This window comes from Miniopterus natalensis, chromosome 4, assembly GCF_054644295.1.
Source record: "Miniopterus natalensis isolate mMinNat1 chromosome 4, mMinNat1.hap1, whole genome shotgun sequence".
Taxonomy (NCBI): domain Eukaryota; kingdom Metazoa; phylum Chordata; class Mammalia; order Chiroptera; family Miniopteridae; genus Miniopterus; species Miniopterus natalensis.
Genome location: NC_142084.1, coordinates 67,261,112 through 67,287,488, shown reverse-complemented (window position 1 = coordinate 67,287,488; position 26,377 = coordinate 67,261,112). Strand labels below are relative to the sequence as shown.

At 49.0% G+C, this 26,377-nt stretch overlaps 2 protein-coding genes across 2 annotated transcripts; both read left to right on the top strand.

Moving 5' to 3' along the window:
• The first annotated feature begins 1,784 nt into the window (after positions 1–1,784).
• Positions 1,785–2,987, top strand: S1PR5 (sphingosine-1-phosphate receptor 5). Its single transcript, XM_016207817.2, has one exon. The coding sequence runs from the start codon at positions 1,800–1,802 to the stop codon at positions 2,985–2,987; it is 1,188 nt and encodes a 395-aa protein (XP_016063303.1). The 5' UTR covers positions 1,785–1,799.
• A 4,514-nt stretch (positions 2,988–7,501) lies between these two features.
• On the top strand, positions 7,502–14,262 carry KEAP1 (kelch like ECH associated protein 1). The gene is made up of 5 exons (XM_016207937.2): positions 7,502–9,253; positions 10,797–11,482; positions 12,711–12,916; positions 13,196–13,372; positions 13,536–14,262. Exons 1-5 carry the CDS (start codon positions 8,615–8,617, stop codon positions 13,700–13,702), a joined length of 1,875 nt encoding a protein of 624 aa, XP_016063423.1. The 5' UTR covers positions 7,502–8,614; the 3' UTR covers positions 13,703–14,262.
• The last annotated feature ends 12,115 nt before the right edge of the window (positions 14,263–26,377 follow it).

The window sequence follows — 26,377 nt, the reverse complement described above, 5'->3', positions numbered from 1 at the left end:
GCTGGACTGAGACCCTCCCCTTCCCGGGTCTCGGGGTCCTCCCTTCGCGACGGAGCGTTCTTGGGAGGGCATCCCAGGTCCGGAAGGGGCAGCCGAGGGCTCGCCGGTGCCAGTCGCCGCCGGGGCGCTCTCCGATGCTGGAGCGGGTGGCACAGGCTGGCAGCCACAGGCCGCGTGCCGGAGCCCAAGGGGCGGGGCAGTTGCTTGCGACCGCTGGGGCTGAGTGTAAAGAGCCCGTCCCACCCCCACCCTCACCCTCACCCTCACCCCCGTTTCCCGCCTGCCAGCTCCAGTCCCACCCCTTCCCCCGCGCCCCCCCTCCCCCCGCCTCATCCGATCTCTGGACTCCAGGCTGCGCGACTGCGGGGCGCGCAAGACCGGGGCGCAGGGTGAGTGTACAGCACTGGGGCGCGCGCGACTTGGTCTGGCCCGGAAAGTTTGCTCTGGCCGCCACCCGGGTCCCCTTACTTGGAGTTCCAGGGCTTCTCCCGGAGGTCTCTAGAGAGGAGAAAGGCTGCGACCCCCCGGGCTGGATGCTGGCGAGGGCTGGGGGTGGGGGCGCCTGGAATTCTAGGGCCTTGTCCTCTCCGAGCCACTCCACTGCAAGTTTCCCTACCTGAGGACTGCTGCCAGGCCAGCCGAGGCCAGACGGGAGGTACAGAGGTGTGGGCCTGTTTGCAGAATCCCCATCAAAGCGAGTGCAACCCGTGTCTGCATGTCTTGGATGTCCCCTCCCCCCTGCCTGACTGAATCTCAGACTCTCTGTGGGTCTGTATTTGCGCCTGGATCCCTGTGTATAACTGAAGCCCCCTGGCACGCTCCAGCCAAGTCCAAATAAGTCAGTTTCCCTCCCTAGGCCTCAGTTTTCTCCCCTGTTAAGTGGGACCTGTGCGATTGTGTAACCGTTTCCGCGTGACTGTGTTTCTGTGGGAGCATGAAAACCTTTGTGCCTGTTTCTCTGTGAGGTACTTCCAGTCAGCCGCAGTTTTCTCGTCTGTGAATGGGACTAAGGGGAGAGTTGTCTAGGGGATTAAAGGGCACAGTCGCAAGGGAATTATTATTACACTTTAATGACATGTGTGCCTCTCTGCAGAAGCCTCTCTGTGTGGTGCGGATCCTGTCTGTTGCCCTCGGGCTCTGTCTCTGTGAAATGGGCAGATAGGCTCAACTTTCTCACGGGTTTTTGCAGTAGATGCACGGGTTTGGGCAGGAAAAAGCCCTGTGTGCAACAAGACATGTAGATTGTGGAGCCCCGGGCTCCAGGCTGAGTGTGGGTGGAGGTTGTGAAATTGTGGCCTGTGTGCCTGGGCGTGAGACCCTGTCTGCATGTGGCTGTTTGTCGCTCTATGCCTCTGTGCATGGATGGATGTATTTTTGGGTTTTCCTAGTGGGGTCTGACTGTATTTTTGCCCTAGTTTGTGACTGTGTGTACATGTCCTTGCTGTGTGTACAGTATTTGTGTGTCCCCTTCTGTGTGTGGCTGTATTTGTGTGCATTCTGTTTATGGTCGAATATGCCTCTAGAGATCCCTGCTTGTGTGTGAATTAGGAGTACCCCTCAGGAACTGTGGGACTGTGTCACCCTCTCCTCTAATATTATTTCTGTCAGCCTGTCACCTTATCCAGCTCCTTTTCATCCCGAACTACCCCTGCGCCCCACAGTACCTGTGGGATGGAGGGCAGGGGGTTAGGCCCCTCTCCTGGTACTGCGAGGCCCGTGCGCGCCTCCGCAGGCCGCGAGGATGGTGAGCCGAGCCTGACACTGCACCGGCCTCTCCGCAGCCTTGGGGCGGGCGGCCCATGGAGCCGGGGCTGCTGCGGCCGGCGCCGGTGAGCGAGGTCATCGTCCTGCACTACAACTACACCGGCAAGCTCCGCGGCGCCCGCTACCAGCCCGGCGCGGGCCTGCGCGCCGACGCCGCCGTGTGCCTGGCAGTGTGCGCGCTCATCGTGCTGGAGAACCTGGCCGTGCTGTTTGTGCTAGGGCGCCACCCGCGCTTTCATGCGCCCATGTTCCTGCTCCTGGGCAGCCTCACATTGTCTGACCTCCTGGCGGGCGCTGCCTACGCAGCTAACATCCTGCTCTCCGGGCCGCTCACGCTGCGGCTGTCGCCCACGCTCTGGTTCGTGCGAGAGGGTGGCGTCTTTGTGGCGTTAGCCGCATCGGTGCTGAGCCTCCTGGCCGTCGCGCTCGAGCGCTGTCTCACCATGGCGCGCCGGCGACCCGCGCCAGCAGCCCGGCGAAGACGCACGCTGGCGCTGGCGGCCGCCGCCTGGGGCTTGTCGCTGCTCATCGGGCTACTCCCGGCGATGGGCTGGAATTGCCTCGGCCGCCTCAACGCCTGCTCCACCGTCCTGCCACTCTACGCCAAGGCCTACGTGCTCTTCTGCGTGCTCGCCTTCCTCGGCACCATGGCTGCCATCTGTGCGCTCTACTCGCGCATCTACTGCCAGGTGCGCAGCAACGCGCAGCGCCTTGGGGAGCGCGCGGGTACCGCTGGGGTCTCCTCCAGAGCGGCGCGCCGCACGCAGCGCTCGCTGGCGCTCCTGCGCACGCTCAGCATAGTGTTCCTGGCCTTTGTCGCGTGTTGGGGCCCCCTCTTCCTGCTGCTCTTGCTCGACGTGGCGTGCCCGGCGCGCGCCTGCCCAGTGCTCCTGCAGGCCGACCCCTTCCTTGGTCTGGCCATGGCTAACTCTCTTCTCAATCCCATCATCTACACGCTCACCAACCGCGACCTGCGCCACGCGCTCCTGCGCCTCATCTGCTGCGGCCGCCGCCCCTGTGGCCGAGGCCCCGGAGCCTCCCGGCGACCCGGGAGCGCCGCTGGGGCTTTGGATGGCCTGCACCGCTGGCTGCCCCCCAGCTTGGATGGCAGCTCCAGCCGCTCTGAGCACTCCTTGCCCCAGCGGGACGGGCTGGACATCAGCTGCTCCACCGGTGCACCCACAGCCGCAGGGACCCTGGTACCCACACCAGCCACAGAATGACACCCTCTGACCTGCCACTGACCTACCTAAGAGCTGTTTTGCAGACTTTTTCTTTGTAAATAATGGAATTTATAGGAAAACCCTCCGAAGATGGTGGAGAGAAGAGATGCAGGGAAAGGTATTTTATTGGCGCTAAACCCCACAACAGTGAACAAAACAGACAAAAATCGCTGTCCTTGTGGAATTGACGTTCTGGCGGGGACACAGGAGATAATGGAGTGAAGAAATAATGGAGATTGTTTCAGTGACAATACAGTGATGCGATGGTGGTCAGAGGAGAGACCTCTCTGCAGAGATGGTGACATGTGATGTGAGCTGAGACATGATTGCTCTGGGAACACCTGATGCAAGAGCATTTCCTATGAGGGAACAGTGGGTGCAAAGGCCCTGAGGCTGGAATGTGTCTGTGTTCTATGAAAAGCAAGGATTCAGGTGTGGGCTGGAGCAGTGGTGGAGGTGAGAGTAGGAGGAAACAAAGGCAAGGAGATGACTGGGCAGATCCCACAAGGCCTTGTGGGCTCAGGGGAGGACTTTACTTTTGCTCTAAATGAGGTGGAGCCGTGGAGGGTTCTAGATAAAGGAAGCACTTGATGTGGTTCAGGTGTTCACAAATCTCTGTGTGAGGCAAAGGTGGTAGCTAGAAGAACAAGGTGAAGATGACTAAACTGGCTGAAGAGTGATGATGGGGACTCAGACCATGTGGATTCTGGATAGATTTTGGAAACAGCAGACAGAATTACTAAGGACTTGAGTATGGGAGTGAGAAAGGAGTCACAGACAGCTCTCCGGTTTAGAGGCGAAGACACCAAAGACAGGGCACCCTACAATTTGACTCTGGGAGACTCAGCCAATTCTTAGCTGAAACAAGATTTATTTGAGTGTGGTGTCAGATTCTTCATAAAAAATAAAAATTTAATAAAATAATAAGACCAATTACAGCTTATTGTGCCTGGCTAGTCGTCCCAGTGGTAGGCCCAGGATATACCTTTTACTCTCCCTTACTGCAACCTTGCAAGGTCAGTTTCCTCATCCCCATTTTATAGGTGAGGGGACTCTAAGCAGTGAGTACCTTGCCCCAGTGCCTGAGCCAGGGCACTCGCCCAGGCTGTCAGGCTCCCAGGCCTGCAGTGGTGCAGGCCCTGGTGTCTGGCTCCTCCGGAGGGGGTCTGCATTCTCTGCTGTGGGTGATACTAGAGCCCCGTTTGTGCCCATAAAAGGCTCCAGACATGCTGGCCATGGTCCCTGGCTGTCCCCAGGCGCATTCCTGACCTCTGCGAGGTGGGGCCTTTGTGGGGGACTTCGGGCTCAGACTGCAACAGGCATCCTGCTGAGAGACATAAGAACTGCAGGAAGCCACGGTGTTTTGAGGGTACTGACCCAGCCTGGAAGGGCCAGTCTCCCTGGCCACACTCAGGCTGTCCTGACAGGCACGCACAAGGGAAACCAACCTATTTGTTGAAACACAAACACACTCAAAGCCTGGGGTTATGGTCCCAAGACTGGACCCAGTTCCCAACCTGGCCTGGAGCCCCTCACCCCAGGCTCCTTTAATTTTCCCGGGGACCCTGAAGCTCACCCCATTGTTCGGTTATTTAATGACATGATGGTAGATTTATTCGCTTGTTCACATTTTTAAAAATTCAAAAAGCACTAGTTACCCTTTTTGGACATGATCACTGTGGGGACTCCTGGGAAACTTACAGAGCTATTCTGTGAATAAATGAGCCGAAATGTAAATACATCTTCTATCTTTTTACACAATTTTAGCACTGCTCTGCATCTTGCTTTCTTCACTTAATAGTATATCTTGGGAATTGTTGCCCATCTACAGATTTTGTTCTGTCCAGCTGCCTTAGTCTGCTCAGGCTGCCATAACAAACACCATAGCCTGGGTGGCTGAGACAATAGAACTTTATTTCCCACAGTTGGAGGCTGAAAGTCCAAGATGAGGGTGCCAGGGTGGTTGGGTGCTGGTGAGGGCTCTTCCTGGCTGACAGATAGTTGCCTTCTGGCTGTGTGTTCTTATAGTGTAGGGAATTTGAGGAGCTCTCTGGTGTCTCTTCTTATAAGGGCACTAATTCCCTCATGGGAGCCTCATCCTCATGACCTCGTTTAAACCCAATCAATGCAATCCATAGCACTTGTTCTTAAAAATAAAATAAAAAACATTTAAAAATATTCAGGTAAATATTCACACAGCAAATGTCTTGCTCCTTTTCACTGACTGCATAGTATTTTCCAGCATGGATGTGCCACCACTTATTGCACTAGGACCCTATGGAGGGACACATGAATTGAGTCCAATCCTTTGCCTTTATGCACGACTCTGCAATACACATCGTGTACATACATACTCCTGCAGGCGTGTGAGTGCACCTTGGATAAATCTCTACAAGTGGCACCGTGCGCTGGGTCATAGGGCCTGTAGGTTTGATTTTGAGATATGAGAGGTTACTTCCAGGAGGGTGTGAGTTTCCCCCACAGCCTTGGCCATTCCCTGTATTCACCCACTATGCTATGCGCCTCCCTTTGGAGCGGTCTAGAACTGTAGACTCAGACAACTGGGAAGGCGGTGGGAGGGGGAGCCCCACCCCATCCTCCACCCAGGTTTAATCCTAGACCCGGAGCAAGAACGCTGAAGCCTCCAAATTCATTCTGGAGGCTGGCAGAATCCTTTCTTAGAGCAACGTATGTTCAGCCTAGTGTTCCCATTATTCACTTAGTTTTATATTTAAAAGACCTTAAATCCATTTATTTAAAAGTTAACTTCATATCATAAACAGCATAAATGGCAAATCAGTGTCCCTTGCCATGAAAAACAGCAATAGTTGACATCTGTTGGGTGCCGGCATTCACATGACCATTTCACAGCGAGGAAACTGAAGCATGGAGAGGTTAAGTTACGTCCCCACCGCGCAGAGCCAGAGGGCGGCAGAGCCGGGGTTTGAACCCCCGCAGGTGAGTTCCACACGCCTCAAGACTGGAGAAAACGAAAATGTAAAGACAAGGAAACCCCAGCTAGATAGATATTTCTAGCTGGATCCTACGGCCGCTGGATCTTGAGGCAAACGTTAAAGGGAGAAGGGCAGGTGGAGGAAAGCAGCTCCGCGCTGAGACGACGAAATCGAGCGATGGAAGGGACGGTGTTAAGGGCTAACGGAGCCGGCTTCCCGGCCGCGCGCCAGCGCCCGACGCCCGGCTCCCAGTCCAAGGCTCTAAGCACCTGCGGGAAGGGCGGGGAATCTCGGCTCCTTCCCCGCCGCGCTCTCTCCCCGCCTCCTTCCCGCGCCTCCTAGGCCGCCCCCAACCCGACGGCCCCGACCCCGCAGGCCTTGACGACACGGAGCCGAGGTCCCCCGACAACGGAGGAGTCCGTGGGTCCCCGACAGCCAAGGTTAGGCAGGAGCCGCCCCCGGCCCGGCCGCCGCCCCGCGGCGCTAGGGTGGCAACGACCGTGCCTAGAGCCGCAGCCTCGTCCCGGGCATCCCCGCCCCACAGCGAAAGCTAGCGAGGCTACAGCGGGGCCAGAGGTGAGCGCGCCAGCAGCGGCGACAGGGAGGGTGTCCATCGATGTCAGGTGCTGTCAGGGGCTGGCCAGGCCTCGAACCGGGAGCTCTAATCCCGGTGGCGCTGACCACGCTGCTTGGTGCATTGAGGGCTGCGGTCCCAGACCCGCCCCGGGCGGCGATGACCGACGCTTCGCTCGCTGCGTTGGGGTTGTGCAGCTTGGCGGGGCCGGGGAGGGGGAGGCGGCCCGTGTGCCAACCCAGCCGCCAGAGGCCACGGGCCGCGGGGACTTTTATTCTGACACCGCCGTCGCCGGGCTCTGCTTAGTCATGGTGACCGCGCGCCCTCCGCGCCTCCCCCCTGCGCAGCGATGGAGGCGCCCGGGCCTGGGAGACGGAGGCGGAGCCCGAGCGCGGCCATGGCGGGGTGAGTGAGCGGCCTGCGCCTGGGCTGAGGGCACGGCGGGCCCGAGCGCCCCTGCCGCGGTGCCGAGGGGCCGGGTGACGCGGCCCCGCTGGCCCGGTCGCCTCCGGGGCCCCGCGGCCCCGCGGAGGGCCAGAAGGGCGCGGCTCGAGTCCGATCCTTTTGTTGGACGGCGCGACTCGCGGGGTTGCCCGGGAGAGGAGCAAGGCCGGCGAGAGGCCCTGGGAGCGCGGCTCAGACTGAGGCCTGGGGACCCTGAGGGGTTGGGGGGCTTGATCTGCGCCTTGGGGTTGGCAATCGAGAGGCTGCGGAGGGGTCACTTCCTCCCTCTCCAGGCTTCGGTGGCGGCTCAGGCGGGGCATGCGCAGTCCCCCACCTAGCGTTTTGTGAATGCCCAGAGCCCGGGGGCACCGTTGACCGATTGGCTAAGGACCAAGGAGACCAGCCCTGGGCCTTGGCGGGCGAGAGGTGGCCCAGCGGCGCCCTGGGCCGGGTGGAGGAGGGTGCTCTGGTAGGCACGGTGGAGTGGGCAGGCAGCCAGGCACACGCTTACGGACCCCTGCTCAGTGCCACGTCCCAGGCTGGCCGTGGGGGAGGCATGTGAAGGGTGGGTACAACCGTGACTTACACAGGGCTCTCTGCCCTCCGAAGCGCTGGTGCTGAGGGTCAGAGGGATGGGCCACCCCTCAACAAGCAAGCCAACAAGCTCATTTCAGCTCCTTACAAGTGAGGTAATGGAAATAGAAACAGGAGGTGAATCTGAGCCGAGCCTCAGAAAGATAAGGTGGAGAACCTGGGGAGCCTCTTGCAGATCCCCTGCCGCCGGCCGTTTCCCAGCAGGACCTTTGAAAACACAATTCATGCCCCGGCTTTCCAGACTCCACAGGTTTCATGGAAACCCTCCTTTCTGTAGTCATTATCTGTTATTACACTCCTTCCTGATAATCCATATTGTCTCTCTCATTCTGCCTTTGAGCCTTTGCACTTGCTGTTCGCTCTGCCTGGAAAACTAACTCCCACCCCATCCCCCTTTTCTATATTCATCCTTTTTGTCTCAGCTCCAACAGAAGCCTGGACTACCCAATTTAAAGTAACTGCCCCCAAGTCATACTCACAATGCTGTTGTCATTTTCTTCATGTCCAAATTCTACTCAAGTAATGTTTATTTTGTTTATGGCCATTCCCTCCCCAGGTGTCAACTCCAGCACAGTTTATGTCTTTGTCACTGCTGTGTCTCTGGTGCCTAGAACAGTACCTGGCACACAGTAGCTGCTCAATAAGTGTTGGTGAGGTGAATGAAAGAGTGAGCTGGACATGCTCTAGGAAGGGAAGGGCCTGCAAACCACTGGAACAGAGTGAGCAAAGGGAAGAGGTGGACAGGGGCTGACTGTGGAGGGCTTTGCAGGTCGTTTGGTTTTACTCTTTGTGCTATAGAGAGTTGTGGGGGGAGTTCTGAGCAAGGAAGGGACATCATCTGATATGTTTTAAGATGGATCCTTGGGCTGGTGAAGCTATGGGACATTTAGCAAGAACAAATGGATGCTGCTTCACCTGGGCTTGTCAAGGAAAACTGGTCTAGGAGTCACTTTATTTTTAAAAAGGAGGCCTGGCCCAGGCCCTGCCCCCAGCCCTGTGCTCTCCCTCCTCCAGGCCCCTGAGTGTCAGTGGTGGTGTTATCCCTTGTTACCTGGAACACCATGCAGCCGCAACCGAGGCCTAGCGGGGCTGGGACCCACACCCGATTTCTGCCCCTGAGGTCACAGCGCCCTGAGGGTTCAGGGGACACAGTGATGTACGCCTCCACCGAGTGCAAGGCTGAGGTGACACCCTCCCAGCATGGCAACCGCACCTTCAGTTACACGCTGGAGGACCACACCAAGCAGGCCTTCGGAATCATGAATGAGCTGCGGCTCAGCCAGCAGCTGTGTGATGTCACTCTTCAGGTCAAGTATCAGGATGCACCAGCTGCACAGTTCATGGCCCACAAGGTGGTTCTGGCCTCATCCAGCCCTGTCTTCAAGGCCATGTTCACCAACGGGCTGCGGGAGCAGGGCATGGAGGTGGTGTCCATCGAGGGTATCCACCCCAAGGTCATGGAGCGTCTCATAGAGTTCGCCTACACAGCCTCTATCTCCATGGGTGAGAAGTGTGTGCTCCATGTTATGAATGGTGCCGTCATGTACCAGATCGACAGTGTCGTCCGTGCCTGCAGTGACTTCTTGGTGCAGCAGCTGGACCCAAGCAATGCCATTGGCATCGCCAACTTCGCAGAGCAGATTGGCTGTGCTGAGCTGCACCAGCGCGCCCGAGAGTACATCTACATGCACTTTGGAGAGGTGAGTGAGGGGAGGGAACATGGAGCAAGGCTTGGGGGTGGTATCAGAAGGACCAGGGACCATGGCTGGTCATCACTATCTCCCTTGAGATATGAAGGGTGAAGGCAAGGAGATAGAGAAGAGTGGCGCTCTGAACTTCTAGTCTACACATCTAGGGTGACTCTGGGAAATAGCTGAGGCAAGTGAGACCTTCATGGGTATCTGTGCTCCCTGATTTCATGGGTCCAGGGTGGGGACAGGGTGCAGCAAACATGACAGCAGCTCAACCCTGGTGCAGAGCAGGGCCCAACATTTCAGACAGTCAGCAAATATTTCTTGAACACCTATGGCATGCTGTTGACGGCAAATGTGACCCTTAGGCATGTTTTCTTTGGTCCATGCAGTGTCATCCTATGTTCTTGGTTTCGTTTTCATTTTTACGTGGAGGAAGTTATGAACAGAAGAAATAATAAGTGCTTGTTGAGTCTTTGCTGTGGGCCAGCCTCTGTTCTAAGTGATTGCCATCCTTTAAATCACTGAATCTTCCTAACTATCCCAGGAGGAAGTATGCATTGGAGGGCCTTCCTGGAAGTATTCAAAATCCTCCTTCAGTGGCTGGGCCCACCATTTCTCTTCTTCCCTCTACATCACATGTGGGTTTGACCAGTTGTCCTGAGGAACTCTGGCATTAGTGTTAGGACTGATGGCTTCCAGAAAGGCATTGGCAAGCAGGCTCTTCCACTGGCCTGCACCGTGCTTGTTTGAAGGGATTGCATGGGTTTGGGGCACCAGAACAGTGGTAACCTGCTGATGTGGGGTCTATTTTTATAGACCAGTGCCTGACAGGAAAAATTTGCCCTGGGACCCTGTATGCCCTAGGAGTATCCCCATTATGAGCTACTAACAATCCCCTTTATAGAGGAAAACAAAGGCATGGAATGTTTCAGATATTTGCCCAAAGTCATCCAGTTAGAAAGTAGTGAACCAAAATTACAACTCAGGCTACTTTCTTCAGAGCCTTCACTTTTTTTTTCTAGAATATTCTATTGCTATTTTTTTCCTTTTTAGTCACTTTGCCGTTTTGAAAAAGTCATATTTAACAAAAAGAAAAAAAGTAGCCCTGGGCCAGTAGCTCAGCTGATTAGAGCGTTTGATACCCCGGTGAGGGCACATACAAGAACCAACCAGTGAATGCATGAATAAGCCGAGCAACAAGTCAGTGTTTGTCCCGCTTTCTCTCCCTTCCTCTCTCTTTAAAATCAATCAATAAAAAAATTTTTTAAAGTAATGTTCTTACAGTTCAAGCAAAAGATAATACAAAAAGATACATGGTACATTGTGTCTTTCCCCATTTATCTGAGTACTTATATACTACATGCCTGGCACATGGTATTAACTCATTTAATCCTCACAAACTGAGTTCATACTATTCAAATTCCCATTTTACAGACGAGGGAACTTAGATTGTCAGAGGCAGGTTGAGTCACTTGTCCAAGGTCATACTCTAGTTGAGGCATTGGGGGGAGACACAGGAGTCAGCCTGTCACAATAACACCCTCTGTAGGTGGCCAAGCAAGAGGAGTTCTTCAATCTGTCCCACTGCCAGCTGGTTACCCTCATCAGCCGGGATGATCTGAATGTACACTGCGAGTCTGAGGTCTTCCATGCTTGTATCAACTGGGTCAAGTACGACTGTGAGCACCGACGCTTCTATGTCCAGGCGCTGCTGCGGGCTGTGCGCTGCCACTCACTGACGCCCCACTTCCTGCAGATGCAGCTGCAGAAGTGTGAGATCTTGCAGTCGGACTCCCGCTGCAAGGACTACCTGGTCAAGATCTTCCAGGAGCTCACCCTGCACAAGCCCACACAGATGATGCCCTGCCGGGCTCCCAAGGTGGGCCGGCTTATCTATACTGCTGGTGGCTACTTCCGCCAGTCACTCAGCTACCTGGAGGCCTACAACCCCAGTGATGGCACATGGCTCAGGTTGGCAGACTTGCAGGTGCCTCGTAGTGGCCTGGCAGGCTGCGTGGTGGGTGGGCTGCTGTACGCTGTGGGCGGCAGGAACAACTCGCCTGATGGCAACACCGACTCCAACGCCCTGGACTGCTACAACCCCATGACCAACCAGTGGTCGCCCTGTGCCCCCATGAGCGTGCCACGCAACCGAATTGGGGTTGGGGTCATCGATGGGCACATCTATGCTGTTGGTGGCTCCCATGGATGCATCCACCACAACAGTGTGGAGAGGTGAGTGGCAGGGTCAGAAGGGGTGGGCTCAGAGTGTCCCACAGCTAACAGGTTCCAAGCCACTGGCATTTGGGGATTCCTCCTATTGAGTGCCTATCTATACACGCTGCTTTCAGGGAGCAGAAACCTCGAATTAAAGCTAAACTCGAGGGAGATTTATGGTGGTGATCTTGGATGATGTGTCTAGGCCTGGGAACTGCTTACAGGGCCATCACAAAACCATATAGCTTCTTTGTGTAGATTTGGAAAAAGTTCCATCAGTTTGAAATTGTTGTAATATGCTAATTTTGTTAAAACATAACCCCTCACTCTCCTCTGCTCAAAAATTGTTGTAATAAACAGAGGTCTGGTGTGGAAAGCACCCCCTTGGATGTGGTGCCCTTGTGCTCAACTGCACATAGTGACCCTATGTTTAGAGGCCAAGCATTTTGGACTTTTGCATAGCTTAGTCTTCCACCTTCTCTTCTTCCAGAAGGGTGAGCCAGGATATAGTTCTCACCTTGAGAAACTGTTAAACTCCCCAGCCCAGGGGGCATCACTCAGCGCTTGTGCATCAACCTAAGATCCAGGAGATCGAGGTTCAATTTCCAGTCAGGGCACATGCCGGAGTTGTGGGCTTGATTCCCAGCAGGGGGCTTGCAGGAGGCAGCTGATCAATGACTCTATCATCATTGATGTTTCTGTCTCTCTCCCTCTCCCTTCTTCTCTGAAATCAATACAGACATATTTAAAACAACAATAACAACAAAACACCTCTCCAGCCTGCTGGAGATGTGGAGATCTGGCATTGGTGGGTGGGTTTGGAGCAAATACCCCAGAGGTTTTAAACAAATACCCCAGAAGTTTCTAATGCATGTGGTCTGTGACTACGATGATGGGATGATGCATCACCCTTAATAGGCCACTTTTATATATATATTTATTGATTGATCTCAGAGAGAGGGAGAGAGAGAGAAACATCAATGATGAGGAAGTTGTCATTGTTCGGCTGCCTCCTGCACACCTCCTACTGAGGATAGACGTGTGTGTGTGACCTTGAGCACATTAACAGCTGTGAACCTCAGTTTCCTTATCTGGAAAATGGAGCTACTGATAACTTGCGCTTTGGAGAACAATTGTGAAGATTAAAGAGCTAGTCCATAAAGAGCTAGCAGAATATTGGGCTTTAGTAAGTGTTCCTTGAAGGTCAGCTATGACTGCTGCTGTCATTGTTATTGTACCCTTGCAGGTATGAGCCAGAGCATGATGAGTGGCACTTGGTGGCCCCAATGCTGACTCGGAGGATCGGAGTGGGAGTGGCTGTTCTCAACCGGTTGCTCTATGCCGTTGGGGGCTTTGACGGGACGAATCGACTCAACTCAGCCGAGTGTTACTATCCAGAGAGAGATGAGTGGCGAATGATCACGCCCATGAACACCATCCGAAGTGGAGCAGGTGGGTGGGGGCTGAGGGGAGGGGACCGTGGAGGAACACCCTCCCAGCCCCAGGAGTGAAACTTGCCCAGGCCTGGCTGAGGCCTCTTGTTTCCACCTTGAATAACCCTGTGGCACACGGGAGAGCCAGATTTTGACAGAATTCAAGTTCCTTTTTCCTGGCTTAGTTTCTGAAGGGTCCTTCTGGAGAGGGAGGAGGGAGAAGTCCCCCAAGAAGGTGGTGGCTGGAGCCCCTTAGGCCAGGCCCCGGTGTTCACCCTCTCTTCATGGTGTGGTTTAGGAGTCTGTGTCCTGCACAACTGTATCTATGCCGCTGGGGGCTACGATGGTCAGGACCAGCTGAACAGTGTGGAGCGCTACAACGTGGAGACAGAAACATGGACTTTTGTAGCTCCCATGAAGCATCGGCGAAGTGCCCTGGGGATTACTGTGCACCAGGGGAGAATCTACGTTCTTGGTGAGGCCCTGGGGGGGGGACCTGGGTGGAGAAGACTAATTAATTAGCCTCATCTTTTGGGGGCGGGCTCAAATCACAGGAGGAAGGCTTCTTGTGGTTACTTCCTCCTCTTTCTTTCCCCTGCTCTTGGAGGCAGTGACCATCCCCTGTGCTCTCCCTGTAGGAGGCTACGACGGTCACACGTTCCTGGACAGCGTGGAGTGTTATGACCCAGACACAGACACTTGGAGCGAGGTGACCTGCATGACATCTGGCCGGAGTGGGGTGGGCGTCGCTGTCACCATGGAGCCCTGCCGGAAGCAGATCGACCAGCAGAACTGTACCTGTTGAGCAACTTTGGTTTTCTTGGGCAAAAAATGGTCCCATGAAAAGTACTGTCATTTTTGTACAAAATCAGGAACTAAACGAAAGCCACAGAGCAAATGCTTGTCCACCAGGATGTGAGGCTGGGATGCCTCAGTGTTAGAATGACTACTTGAAAGAAAGACCAGAATGGGAACTTGTGAGCCCATCAGAATAGTCCCAGGAATGTCCAAGAGAATGCCTGGGAGGGGTTTCGAGAAGGGCAGGTTTCTGGGAGAGAAAACCTCACACCCACTAGGCCAAGACTAGGCCTGGGTCCCATACCAGTAGCTGCCGCCTCCCTCTGGAGTGAAAGCAGGTGCTGAGGTCAGGCTAGTTTTTGTTCCCTGTGTCTTTATGATTGGTTCCTAGGGGCCTGGGAAGGAGCCAACTGAGGCCTTGGGGTGAGGCTCTTCAGGAGGTGCCAACCCCAGGATGGGCCTGTACATATAAACCACTGGATATCTTTGTCCTGACAGTCATTTTGTTGACAAGTAACTCTGTAACTTTCCAATGAAAATAAAGAACAAACTAACTAGTGTCTTCTACCTGGACTCTCAGCTTGAGATCTTCAACCTGGGAACAGAAAAGACTCCTCTCCTGAAATGCACTCAGCCTTTGATTTAGGTCTTAGATTTGAAACCAGTTTGTTATCTCTGCCCTTTGCCTCTTGATATGTAGGGCATCTTTCTCCCCATAGACAAGACACACAAGGCTCACTTTGTCTATCACTTTGTACTGCTTTGAAGACAATGACCTAACTCCTGACATTTCCCAGGGATCCAGGAGGTTAATTTCATATGTACACATAGTTTATATTTTAAGGCAAACCACCCCCAACATGCTTTCTAAATTTGGTGAAAATCTATCTGGCCATTTTTGTGCACTTAACATAGACTGAACCTTTTATTTTATTTAAGTGCCTGGTAATTAAAAGGACAAAGGAGTTTTAGGGGAATTTTCTTAGACAAAGGACTCAGTAGCCTGGTCTCTTTTGAACAGTATGTGCGAAAGCAGTATGTGATCTGGATCTTCTCCCAACCAACTCTATTCATGTTGTGGGAGTGGAGAAAAGAAAAACGAAATATGGTCTCAGCTATAGGCATACCTCAGAGATATTGTGGGTTTGATCCCAGACCACCACAATAAAGTGAGTCACAGCCATTTTGCTGGTGGAGGAACTTGCCTTCAATTTGTAAAAAAAATGCAATGCCAGGGAAGTACAATAAAAGGAGGTATGCCTGTATTGGGGAATTCACAGGTTCTTCCAAGTAACTTAGAGAGGAAATATCAATCCCTTCCCGGGAAAACCTGGTACCTCCCATCTCTGCAGCTTCACTCACTCAATTCACCTGAAGGCTACCTTAGTTGTGCCCTGTTCTCTAGTCCTGGTCTAAGGTTTTTATGGAACAAGGAAATAAATCTATGTTGGCTGCATTGAATGAATGAGGGAGGGCTAGGAATTGTAAACTTAATACCTGGATAGCCTTTAAGCATTTATAAAGTGTTTCAACTCATTTGGTCCTCAATAGTGCTCTGAGCTAGAAAGCATAAGCCTTATTTCTTTTGTGTGTGTGTGTGTCTTTTATAATCCCCGCCAGAAGATATTTTTTCATTGATTTCTTTTTTTAGAGAGAGAGTAGGAGGGAGGGAGGAGGTGAGAGAGAGAAACATCGATGAGAGAGAGGCACATTGATTAGTTGCCTCCTGCATGTACCCCAACCAGGGCTGGGGGTGGAACCTGCAACCCAGGTACGTGCCCTTGACCAAGAACTGAACCTGTGACCCTTTGGTGTGTGGGCTGATGCTCTAACCACTAAGCAACACCAGCCAGGACTAAGCCTAAATTCTTTACAGATGAGAAACAGAGGTTCAGAGAGGTGACTTGCCACAAAGGTCACATGGCCACTAAGTAGTGGAGTTCAGATTCAACCTGTAGGGCACACCAAAGCAGCCATTCTCAGCCAGAACACATGCTGTACCACCATGCTTGTGAGAATGGATATTAAAGAGCTCCCGTGGGATCAATGTGTATAGCAGTGAAAATTCTGGAAACAGTGATCTAATCTAGAGATTTGCATGTAATGCAGTTGTTAGAAGCCACACCACCTACCCTAGAGTTGAGTTTTCTTTCAGACAGTTTAGAGCCCTGGTATTGAGTTCAGGTTTAGCTGATTTAGTAAAGCACTTCAGGTATCTGCAGTCAGGTGAAGCTTCTTATCTGCAAAAATGGTACTTGGACACCTACTGGGCACTAAGTTCTATGAGAGCAACTAGAACAACAAAGGTATTTACATTAACTTTCTAAATCCACAAAACAACTTTTAAAAAATCCTGCCCAGCTGTCGTGGCTCATGGTTGAGCATTGAACTATGATCCAGGAGATCGCAGTTCAATTCCTGGTCAGGGCACATGCCTTGGTTGTGGGCTTGATCCTCGGGTCATGCAGGAGGCAGCCAATCAATGACTCTCTTATCATTGATCTCTCTCTCTCTCTCTCTCTCTCTTCTGCTCTCTGAAATCAATAAAGACATATTATTATTTTTTAAATTCTTACTCTCCTAGGCCCCAAATGGTCCCTGCCCTCATAGTAATTCCAGCTTAGCAGGGGAGTAGGGTAACCAACTCATCTCAGTTTACCTGGACTTTCCCAGTTTGGACACTGAAAGGATGGCATCCTAGGAATCTCTCAGTCTTGGGTAAACCAGGACCATCGGTCACTCTTAAGGTAAGCCAGATGCTGAAGCAATATTACAAACATGTTGAATGACAAACAGATGAGGGTCACAGTTAAATTCACATTTTAAAAGTCGATGGCTCTGGGGGCCTGGTGGAAAGGATTGGCTGGGGATGAAAGCGGATGGGGAAGCAAATGGCGGTTGCAGTAGTCAGGTGAGAGGATGGCAGTTTGGATTAGGCAGGTAGCTGTGGGAGCGGAGAGAAGTGGAATCTACAGGTGAAGAGACTGGATCTGAAGGGTGAAGAATCAGGAATCATCCTGGTGATTTCAAGCTTAAACAGCCGGGAGTAGGGAACCTTGGAGGAAGCTGCAGTTGTAGAAGGGAAGTGATGAGGGCTTGGAGTGTGTCAGGTGTAAGGTGTCAAGATACAATTGTTTTAGGAAAGTGCACAGGTTTCTGTAGCCCTCAGTCTTTAACGATTCCAACAAATAGTTCTTGAATGGTTGTTCTGTGCAAGACATGAAGTGGGGTGCTCAGACACAATGGGGAGCAAGCAGGACACTGTCTCTTTCTCATAGAACTGAAATTAAGAACATAATCACATAAAGCCTACATAATTATGTTCAAAGGTAGCTCTCTGAAGGACAGGAGCATGACCTAGGTCAGAGAAGCATTCTTCAGGAAGTGGTTTTCTCACAGAAATCCAAAGGAACTGATTAGTGTAAAGTAGGTGAGGGAAAGGGGCCAAATTCTGGATAGAGGAAGAATCAAGTGCAAAGGTTTGTGGCATTGAGAATCAAATCTAGATAAAACTCTGAGAAGAGGAGCATGGTGCCAGAAGAGACTAAACAAAGGTTGTCAGGGGGTCAGACCATACAAGCCCTGTGTCCACTCTCATTTCTCTTTAATTGTTAAGTATCTAAGTATTCTTTTATTAAAAATTAGAACATTACAGATAAAACTGAAATCTTACTATATATCCATTTCAGCCTCCTCTAAGTCTTAAAAAAATAATTTTCAGTAACGTTTTATATGTTTCCTTCCATAAATGGCCTAATGTTGCTTGTATTATTCTTCAACTTGCTTTTTCTCCCTCGGTAGGACTTCTCAATCTATTTGTAATGTCACATTCCTTTTATCAGCTACCTGGTGCTTTTTTTTTAAATTTTAATTTTTATTGATTTATAGAGAGGAAGGGAGGAGAGAAACATCAATGTACCTTGATTGGCTGCCTCCTGCACACCCCCCATTAGGTGAGTAAGCCTGCAACCAGGGCATGTGCCCTGACTGGGAATGGAACCGGTAACCTTTCAGTGCATGAGACGATAGCCAATCAACTGAACCACACCAGCCAGGGCCCTGATGTTCTGCTTTTATCTCTTTCACTATTGACATACTTTTAGGTTGTTCCAGTTTCTCAAAATTACACAAAAGGCCGCAATGCTCACTCTTAATCATGTCTCCTTGAGCACAAGTGTGTATATTTCTCCAAGTGGATACTAAGAGGTGGAACTTATTAGATCATAGGGTAGGCACAGCTTTATTAGATGCTGCTAGATTGCCCTCTAAAGTGGTTGTAACAGCCTGGCTGGACGTTGCTCAGTGGTTGAGCGTCGACCTAGGATCCAGGCAATCAGGGTTCGATTCCCGGTCAGGGCACATGCCCGGGTTGCGGGATCGATCAATGACTCTCTCATCATTGATGTTTCTCTCTCTCTCTCTCCCTCTTCTTTCCTCTCTCTGAAATCAATAAAGATATATTTAAAAAAATAATAAAATAAAGTGGTTGTAACAAATCATATTACTGATGTATTCTAGAAGTTTCTTATAAATTTATACACAAATTTATCACTTTTCCTTGATGGTTCTTCCCTTTTGTGTATTATTTAAGACTTGTGGTTCTTGACATTTCCTATAGGTTCCTTATCCATTTATTAAGTTACTGTCTCCTGCCCATGGATTAATTGTTCTGCCTAAGTTAACCAGGGTTGGTTTTTATTGATTCTGTTAGAACCAAGAATCCTGACTAATAGAGACATCAGGAAATTTAAATATATATAATTTTCTTCAAATATGTTTGTTTTGTGTTTGTACTGTTTTAAAATCCATCTGGAATTTATTGTTATGTATAAGAAATAGGAATGTAATTTTTATAAGGATAGCCAATTACTGCCAAAACATATATTTTTCAAACCATTTCTTGACTAATTCATTTTTTCTATAATTTTAAGATGATATCCCAATTATATACTAAATTCCTATATATGCATGGGACTCTTTATTCTGTTTTTTGACTTTTTATTCTGTTTTGTTGACCTAAATATCATTTTTTTTGCACCAATTTCATTTAGTTATCAGTTTTATAACCTGTCTTAATATCAGATAGAACAAGAACCCACCTCTATTTTTCTTTCTTTAAAAACAAACAAAACAAAACAGTGTGGTTGGTGTGTGAGAGGTAGTGGGATCAGTGTTCACATTCTCCAAAATAATAATAATAATAAATTTAAAACAAAAACAAAAACAAAAAACTGGGTTATTATTGCATATTTATTTCTCCCTATGAAGAACAAAATTCCATGAAAAATTTTTATTGGACTGCATTAAAATAATTGAGTTGGGGAGAGATTTTTTTTTTACGTTAGATCTCTCCATTCATGAATTTAGTATACCTGTCTATTTAGTGAAGTCTTCTTTGCTATCCTCAGAACACTTTTATAAGTTCTCCACAAAAGGCTTGCAATGTGTTTATAGGAATTTTATAAGGTTTTATTGCTATTGTCAATGGGATCTTTCTTTACTCCTGGATCCTTTTAATTTGGTATTTCTCCTATATATGAAAGTTGTCAATACAGATCTATTGACCTTCCACTGGCCTCTTTGCTGAATTCCCATACTAATTCTACTAGTTTTGATTATTTTTCAGCAGACAATCAAATCACAAGCAAATAATGATAGTATAATGTCACTTTCCAATAGTTACCTACTCATTTATTTTTCTTCTCTTACTATAAATTAAGACTTTTGTACAATGTTGATTATTAGTAGAAATAGTGGGCATAGTTGTCTTATTCCTAACTGTACAATGACTGCTTCTAATGTCCCACCATTCAATTTGATGTTTGCTAAAAGATTTTCTGTCATCTGTGTCTTAAGTTTTGCTGAAAACTTTATCAAGTTCAGGAAGCTCCCTTTTATACCTAGTTTTTAAAAATCATAAATGGGTGTTGAATTTTTCAGAGGCCTGTTATTCAGTAGGTGAGTGCCAAAAAACCTGAATTTCTAACAAGTTCCCAGTTGATACTGATGCCATCAGGGAACACACTTTGATATTCAAGTGTAGAACGAGAACAGTGGGTTAAAGGCAAATTCTGAGAAACATTGAAGGAATAGATGGGAGTAAGAAAAGCCCCAATAGAAACATAGCAGCAGCAGAAAATTATGAGGAGAATTAAAGAAAAGTATAGTGTCACAGAAGCCAAGTAGAGAAAAAGTTGAGCACAAAATGTTTTAAGGAAAAACATTATTAAGTGAAAAGAGGTTCAGAAAAATAGAGATCTTCAAATGCCCACTGGATTTGGTAATTGGGAGGTAACCTTACTGAGAATGATTTTGGAAGAATAGTGAGGGTAAAGCAATAGATTCCTTCAATAAATATTTCTGAGTACCTCCTTAAAAAAAGCACTGTTGCCGAGCCAGCGTGGCTCAGTGGTTGAGCATCAGCCTGTGATCTAGGAGATCTCCGTTTGATTCTGGTTAGGGCACATGCCCGGGTTTCAGGTTCGATCTCCAGTGGGGGGCATGCAGGAGGCAGCCAATCAATGACTCTCTCATCATTGATGTTTCTCTCTCTCTCTCTCCTTCTCCCTTCCTCTCTCTAAAATCAATAAACACTTTTTTTTTTAAAGGCACTGTTGTCAAGGAGACAACACTGAGTCAGCAAAGGTACCTGAGGAAAGGAATATCTCTTTGGAGACGTTTGTGTGAAGCAAAGAAAGATGGGATGATAGCTAGAGAGGAATAAAGGCTTCATGGGGGGGGGGGTTGGAGTTCTGCTGTTAAGATTCAGAAGACACCATATTTATAAACTGGGGGGAAGTTCCAGTATACAAAGAGATGGTGAAGGTGAAGGTGAAAGACAGGATGGACTCATGGTGACTGTGAGCAAGTAACTTCCCACTCTCAATTAACTGGATATTGTCTAAGTTAAATTTCAGCTCTGTGAAAGGCACTGTAGTTCTGGATGTTCAGAGTCCCTTGCTTGTACAATACATTGTGCCTTTGAGTCAATCAATATCTTCTCCTTTGGGAGTGTATTCTGGTTTTAAAATATAAATGTTAGTGGAAATATATATTACAGAAGATAGAATTTAAGAAAATAAAAAAAAGCCCTGGCAGATGTTGAGTGTCATCCCATGCACCGAGAGGTTGCTGGTTTGATTTCAGTCAGAGCACATGCCCAGGTTTCGGGCTCGATCCCCAGTAGGAGGAGTACAGAAGGCAGCCGATTGATGTTACCCTCTCAGATCCATATCTAGCCCTTAGTGCAAATCTCCGTGCCTCATTTTTCTCATCTGTAAAATGGTAATAACGGCAGTACCTAGTACCTGGCAAATACAGTAAGAATACAATAAATGTAGTGTTATCGACTAGGAATGAGGTAAGTACTGGAAACCTGAGATGCTCTCATTAATCTGATTTATCAAGGTTGTTAAAAGTTAGAATGATGACGATAACATTTAATGTTCTCAGATCACTTTACTTGCATAACTTTCGATTACTCATTGGTTGTCATCACCAGTGGAAAAATCAGTACTTCCACTAACTTACCTATCTTATTTTATGATGGTTTTGTAGCTCCCTGTGGCCGTCAGGGCTGATACAGGAAGTTAGATCTAAAAGGAGTGCAGCACCCTCTTGTAGGCCTCTATATGAAAAGAGGAACTATTTCTGGAGAAGGAAAGTTAGAAAAGGGTCAAGATTGACCTGGACTTGTTCTTATTTTATATATATATGTTTTTATTGATTTTTAGAGAAAGAGGAAGGGAGAGGGATAGAGAGATAGAAGTATCTGAAAGATCACCGATCGGCTGCCTCCGGCACTCCCCCTACTGGGGATGGAGCCTGCAACCCCCGGCCTGTACCCTGACCAGAAATCACACAGTGACCTCTTGGTTCCTGAGTTGATGCTCAACCACTGAGCCACACCAGCTGGACTGTTCTTATTTTTTAAATTAGCATTCTTCAAAACTTCTGGGCTAACTATATTTTTTATAAGTCAAATACAACTGCAAATGCATCGTGGAAGCTCCCTATTTAAAGGACTTCTTGCCCGGCTGACGTGGCTCAGCGGTTGAGCATCGACCTATGATCCAGATCTCGGTCCGATTCCTGGACAGGGCACATGCCCGGGTTGTGGGCTTGATCCCGTCAGGGGCGTGCAGGAGGCCACCAATCAATGACTCTCTCATCACTGATGTTTCTATCTCTAGATCTCCGTCTCCCTTCCTCTCTCTGAAATCAATAAAGACATATTTTAAAAAAATAATACCTTCCTCTTGTGAGCCCGAGCACCACATCTACACCTCAGCATTGTAACTTTGATTTTATTATGCCACTGTTTAAGCATGGCACCCAGGAACACTTTTCAGACTACATATTCCAGGATTCTCTGGGGTTTAATCAGCTGATCTAGACAACTTTGGTGGTAAATTGGAAACATAGCAGCCTGATGCTGACTTCCACTGCCTCTTTGCCTTCACTTGCTCTGAGCTTCAGGGTCAGGAAAGTTTAACTGCATTAGCCAAGGAGTTGTTGCTTATTTCTTAAGTCTCAGTTCTTGCATGTGGGGTCCCGTTCATCTCTGAGCTGTGTTTTCCTGTTACTTATCATATTTCACCCTCCCTGGCTATCTCCCAACTCCTCAAAGGGATTCACCAAGTGAAGAGTTAGGGCAGGAACAACAAATACTTCAGTGCCTACCAGGCACAGTGTAGAGACAATTGGGAGCAAAGACGTGGCTTCTGCCCTCCTGCAGCCTACAGCCAACTAGGGAGTGAGACAGATATTTGCATGATTGTTCATTAACATACAGCCAGAAAGCCTGAGAAGTGTTCTAGAAAAAGGAGTTTGCAGAAGTCACGATGCATCTGTCTGCCTTGTATGCATAATTATTCTTCTATTTTTCTGTCTGTTCACCATTTTATTTACTGGCACACGATAAAAGCTTCACACGTATTTTAATGTTAAGTAGATGAATTCTTTGTCTCAGTGGATGTACAAGAAACATTTTCAGGACTGACTGGAATTGGCTAGATCTTCCAGATGCTTCTCCAGGACTGTGGATTTTGCCAACTCTGTGCACCAGTAAAGCATTCATCAGCCATTAGGATTTCAGTTCAGCACAAGCAAACCCCTTTGACCTCCCTCTGTTATCATCAGATCTTTTGAAACTTCATGAAACAAAGTAATCATTGTTCCAGGTGACAGTTCCACACAATTTCCAATCACTCGATAAGTACTTGATGTCAAAAACTGTGAGAAGCACTTGATAAGTATTTTAAGGCAGTTTTAGATCCTTCCTGCAACTTCCATTTTAGGAGAAACAGCCCCAGTTCCTTAAATGATTTCTCATGTTACATAGTGAGTCCTGTATAAGCTAGTTTCACTCCCCACCCCAGTCCCCAGCCTGACAACACTTTGAGGGTGATCTGAGTCTTGCTTTTCTGTCTCCCCAACTGGGGAAGGGGAGTGCAGGGGGCGGCTTTGGGACTTCTCATATGAATGGGAACTACTGAAGTCCTTTTGCAGGGGTGCACCTCAAATTGGAAGGGAGGAGGAAGGGGGTACCCTCAGAGCAAAGGGGGATGGCAATGACAGGAAACCATCAGGAAAGGGGGGAACAATGTCAGGTCACTTCCTAGGAAGAAGGAACAATACTGGGGACCCTTGAGGAAGCAGGTATGACCTGGGGTCCCCTTAGGAAGAGATAGAGACACTGGAGGGGACCCCTCAGAAAGAGGGGGTGACGCCAGGGTCTCCCTCAGGAAGGATGCTGGGGCCCCATCAGGAAGGATTGTCGACACCTGGGTGGCCTAAGGAAGTGGGGGCGACTCTGACGTCACTCTCAGGAGGAAGAACCGATGCTGGGGTTCACTTCAGGAGGGAGAGAGGACGCCAGAGTCCTCCTTGGGAAAGGTGGACGTCGCAGGAAAAACGTGACGTCAGGTGTTACCCTCAAGAAGGGGGAATGATGCCAGGGTACTCTCAGGAAAGGGGGATGACGCTGGGGTCCCCCTAAGAAAGTGGCAACGACGCTGGAGTCACTCTCAGGAAGGGAGCGACACCAGGTCCCCTCACCCGCCTCGGGAGTTCATCTCTTCGGCCGCGGTCAGAGCTCTGCTCGCGGAGTCCTCGGGCTCTAGAGGCGAGACAGCCACGCCCCTCACAGGCCAACCAATCGTATCGCGGGGGGAACCTCCCTCCTGTCCTCGCCACGCCTCCTATCCGGTCTGCGCATGCGCGTCTTCCTTGTCCTGCTGTAGTTCCTTCGTGCTATTCTAGGGGCGCTAGGGGACTCGAGCTCGCATAGATCGGGTGACCTATGTCTATGACCCATTTTATAATAGCATCTACTTTATAGGCTCTTGTGAGAATTAAGTGCAATAATTTACGTAAAACAAACAGTGCCTGGCACATAGTAATCGCCTGATAAACCTGGGCTATTATTGTTTGCATTTTACAACGAGGGAAACAGGTACAGAGCCAGCAAGTAGCGTGCTCCGACTAACCCAATCATTAACTGGTAGAGTCGGAGCTAGAACGCAGGCAAGCTGAATCCAGAGCCTGTGCGCTATTTACCTTGCTTTTGTGGTTCTCAGACAACAACGAACGACTTCTATTTCTTTTGATTATGAAATAACTTTCCCCTTGATTATAAAAGTAATACATGCTCACTGCTAAAATTCAGGAAATATTAAAGACTGCAGAACAGAAAACACAGATCTCTTTTAATCCTACCACTGGTGAACTGTTAGTATTTTGATGGACAAGCTGCCTTTTCTATGCACATATTTTTCAGTAGGATCGTATAATGCAGAACGTTTTGAAACCTGCCCTTCTCACAGTAAACGTCTTGTCATTTCAATGTACACTCACTTTGTTTTTAATGGCTGCATATTATTCCATTGTTCAGGCAAAGCATAATTTAATGACTCCCTGCGTTGGACATCTGGGTCTTTAATAATTCTTCAATATTCTGACCAACACTGGAATGGGCATTTTGTACCTGCATCTTATGGTTTTCATACAACTGTTTCTTTAGGATAAGTACTTTTAAAACTGCAATGGCTAGGTCAAAATGCATGCACAGTTGTTACGTTTTTGATAAATATTGACAGACCCCTCCTAGAAAGTTCTGTGTGCCAACTTCTGTTAGCACTAATAAGCTATGAAAGTGCTTTACCCACCCCAGAATGGTTTATATATTATTTGCCAATAGGTAAAAAAGGAAAAAAAGTGCTCTTCATTTGTACTTACTTATATTTTTATGCTACGAAAGAGGGGAAAATATTAGCCACATCTCAAGATTTTGTGCATGTGAAATAAAATAGCAGTAATAATATAAAAGTATTGGGGAGCTATCATTGTGGAACAGGCACTGGGTAAAGTGAGATCCCAGCCTTATTTCCCTGAATTTTCCCAACTGTGAGATTATTTCTTGGCCTCAGTTTCCTCATCTGCAAAATAGACCTATGATAGTACTCTCAAGGATTGCTGGAGAGTGATTAAAATAATCCTCCTGATGAGATCAGAGCCCTGGAAAGGCTGGGAGAGGGAGAGGCACAGCCCTTTGCCTGACTCTGTAGCCTGCAAGTGGTTGATGTCAATTTCAGAGAATAAATTGGCTCCACCCCTTCCCCAGTTTCCCCACTCCTGTTCAGATTACAAGGCCTCCCTGCTCTTGGTCACCTTTGCCTGAGGAAAGATGAACTCTCCATTAGGAGGATTTTTTTTTTTTTTTTTTTAATATATCTTTATTGATTTCAGGGAGAGGGAGAGAGAGAGAGAAACATTAACGATGGGAGAGAGTCATTGATCGGCTGCCTCCTGCACACCCCCAACTGGGGATTGAGCCAGCAACCTGGGCAAGTACCCTGACTGGGAATCGAACTGCAATCTCCTGGATCCTGGGTCAGTGCTCAACCGCTGAGCCCCGCCTGGCCGGGGCGCCATCAGGAGAATTTTAAAGAGCCAATAAGGATTACATGACACCTCTGCCCTTTGACCCACATTCTCAGCCTGTCAACTTTGTCCCAACACAGGAAACATCTGGGACAACACGCCTGCCCTTTTACACTCAGGGAAATTGAGGGCCAAAGTAAGAAGGCTAACCCAGGCCTACCTGGCCATTCCCTGCAGCCTGGGGTGCTATTGCCTCCTGACCCCCACCCTGATACCCTTTCCCCGACTCTGACTCCCTTTGAAACACCCTTGGGGAAATAGCTGTATCTCCTCTCTGCTTCTTGCACAAAGTTCAGATTCCCTGGAAACTTCTAGCTAGTTTTCCAGCTTTGCTTCTCCTCTCTGGGTCCAGGCTATCTACACTCCTCTGGGCCAGGATATCTACTGTGAATCTTTAAACCACATTCAAGCAGGCAAACCTCTGTATGCTCTAAATCCTCTACATTTCCTCTCTCACTTAAGTTCCAGAACTCTGCAGTCTGATACAGTAGCCATTGGCTACATTTGGCTACTTAATGTAAAGAAAAATGAAAACTCCACTTCCTCAGTTGCACTAGTCATATTTCAAGTGCTTAATAAGCCACATGTGGCTAGTGGCCACTGCGTTGATAGTGCAGACAAAGAACATTCTTATCATCATAGAAAGTTTCACTGGACAGCTCTGCTCAAGATTGACCCCATAAATCTGAGATTTTTATCCTGTTTTACAGATGATACAACTGAAGGTCAGAGAGATCAC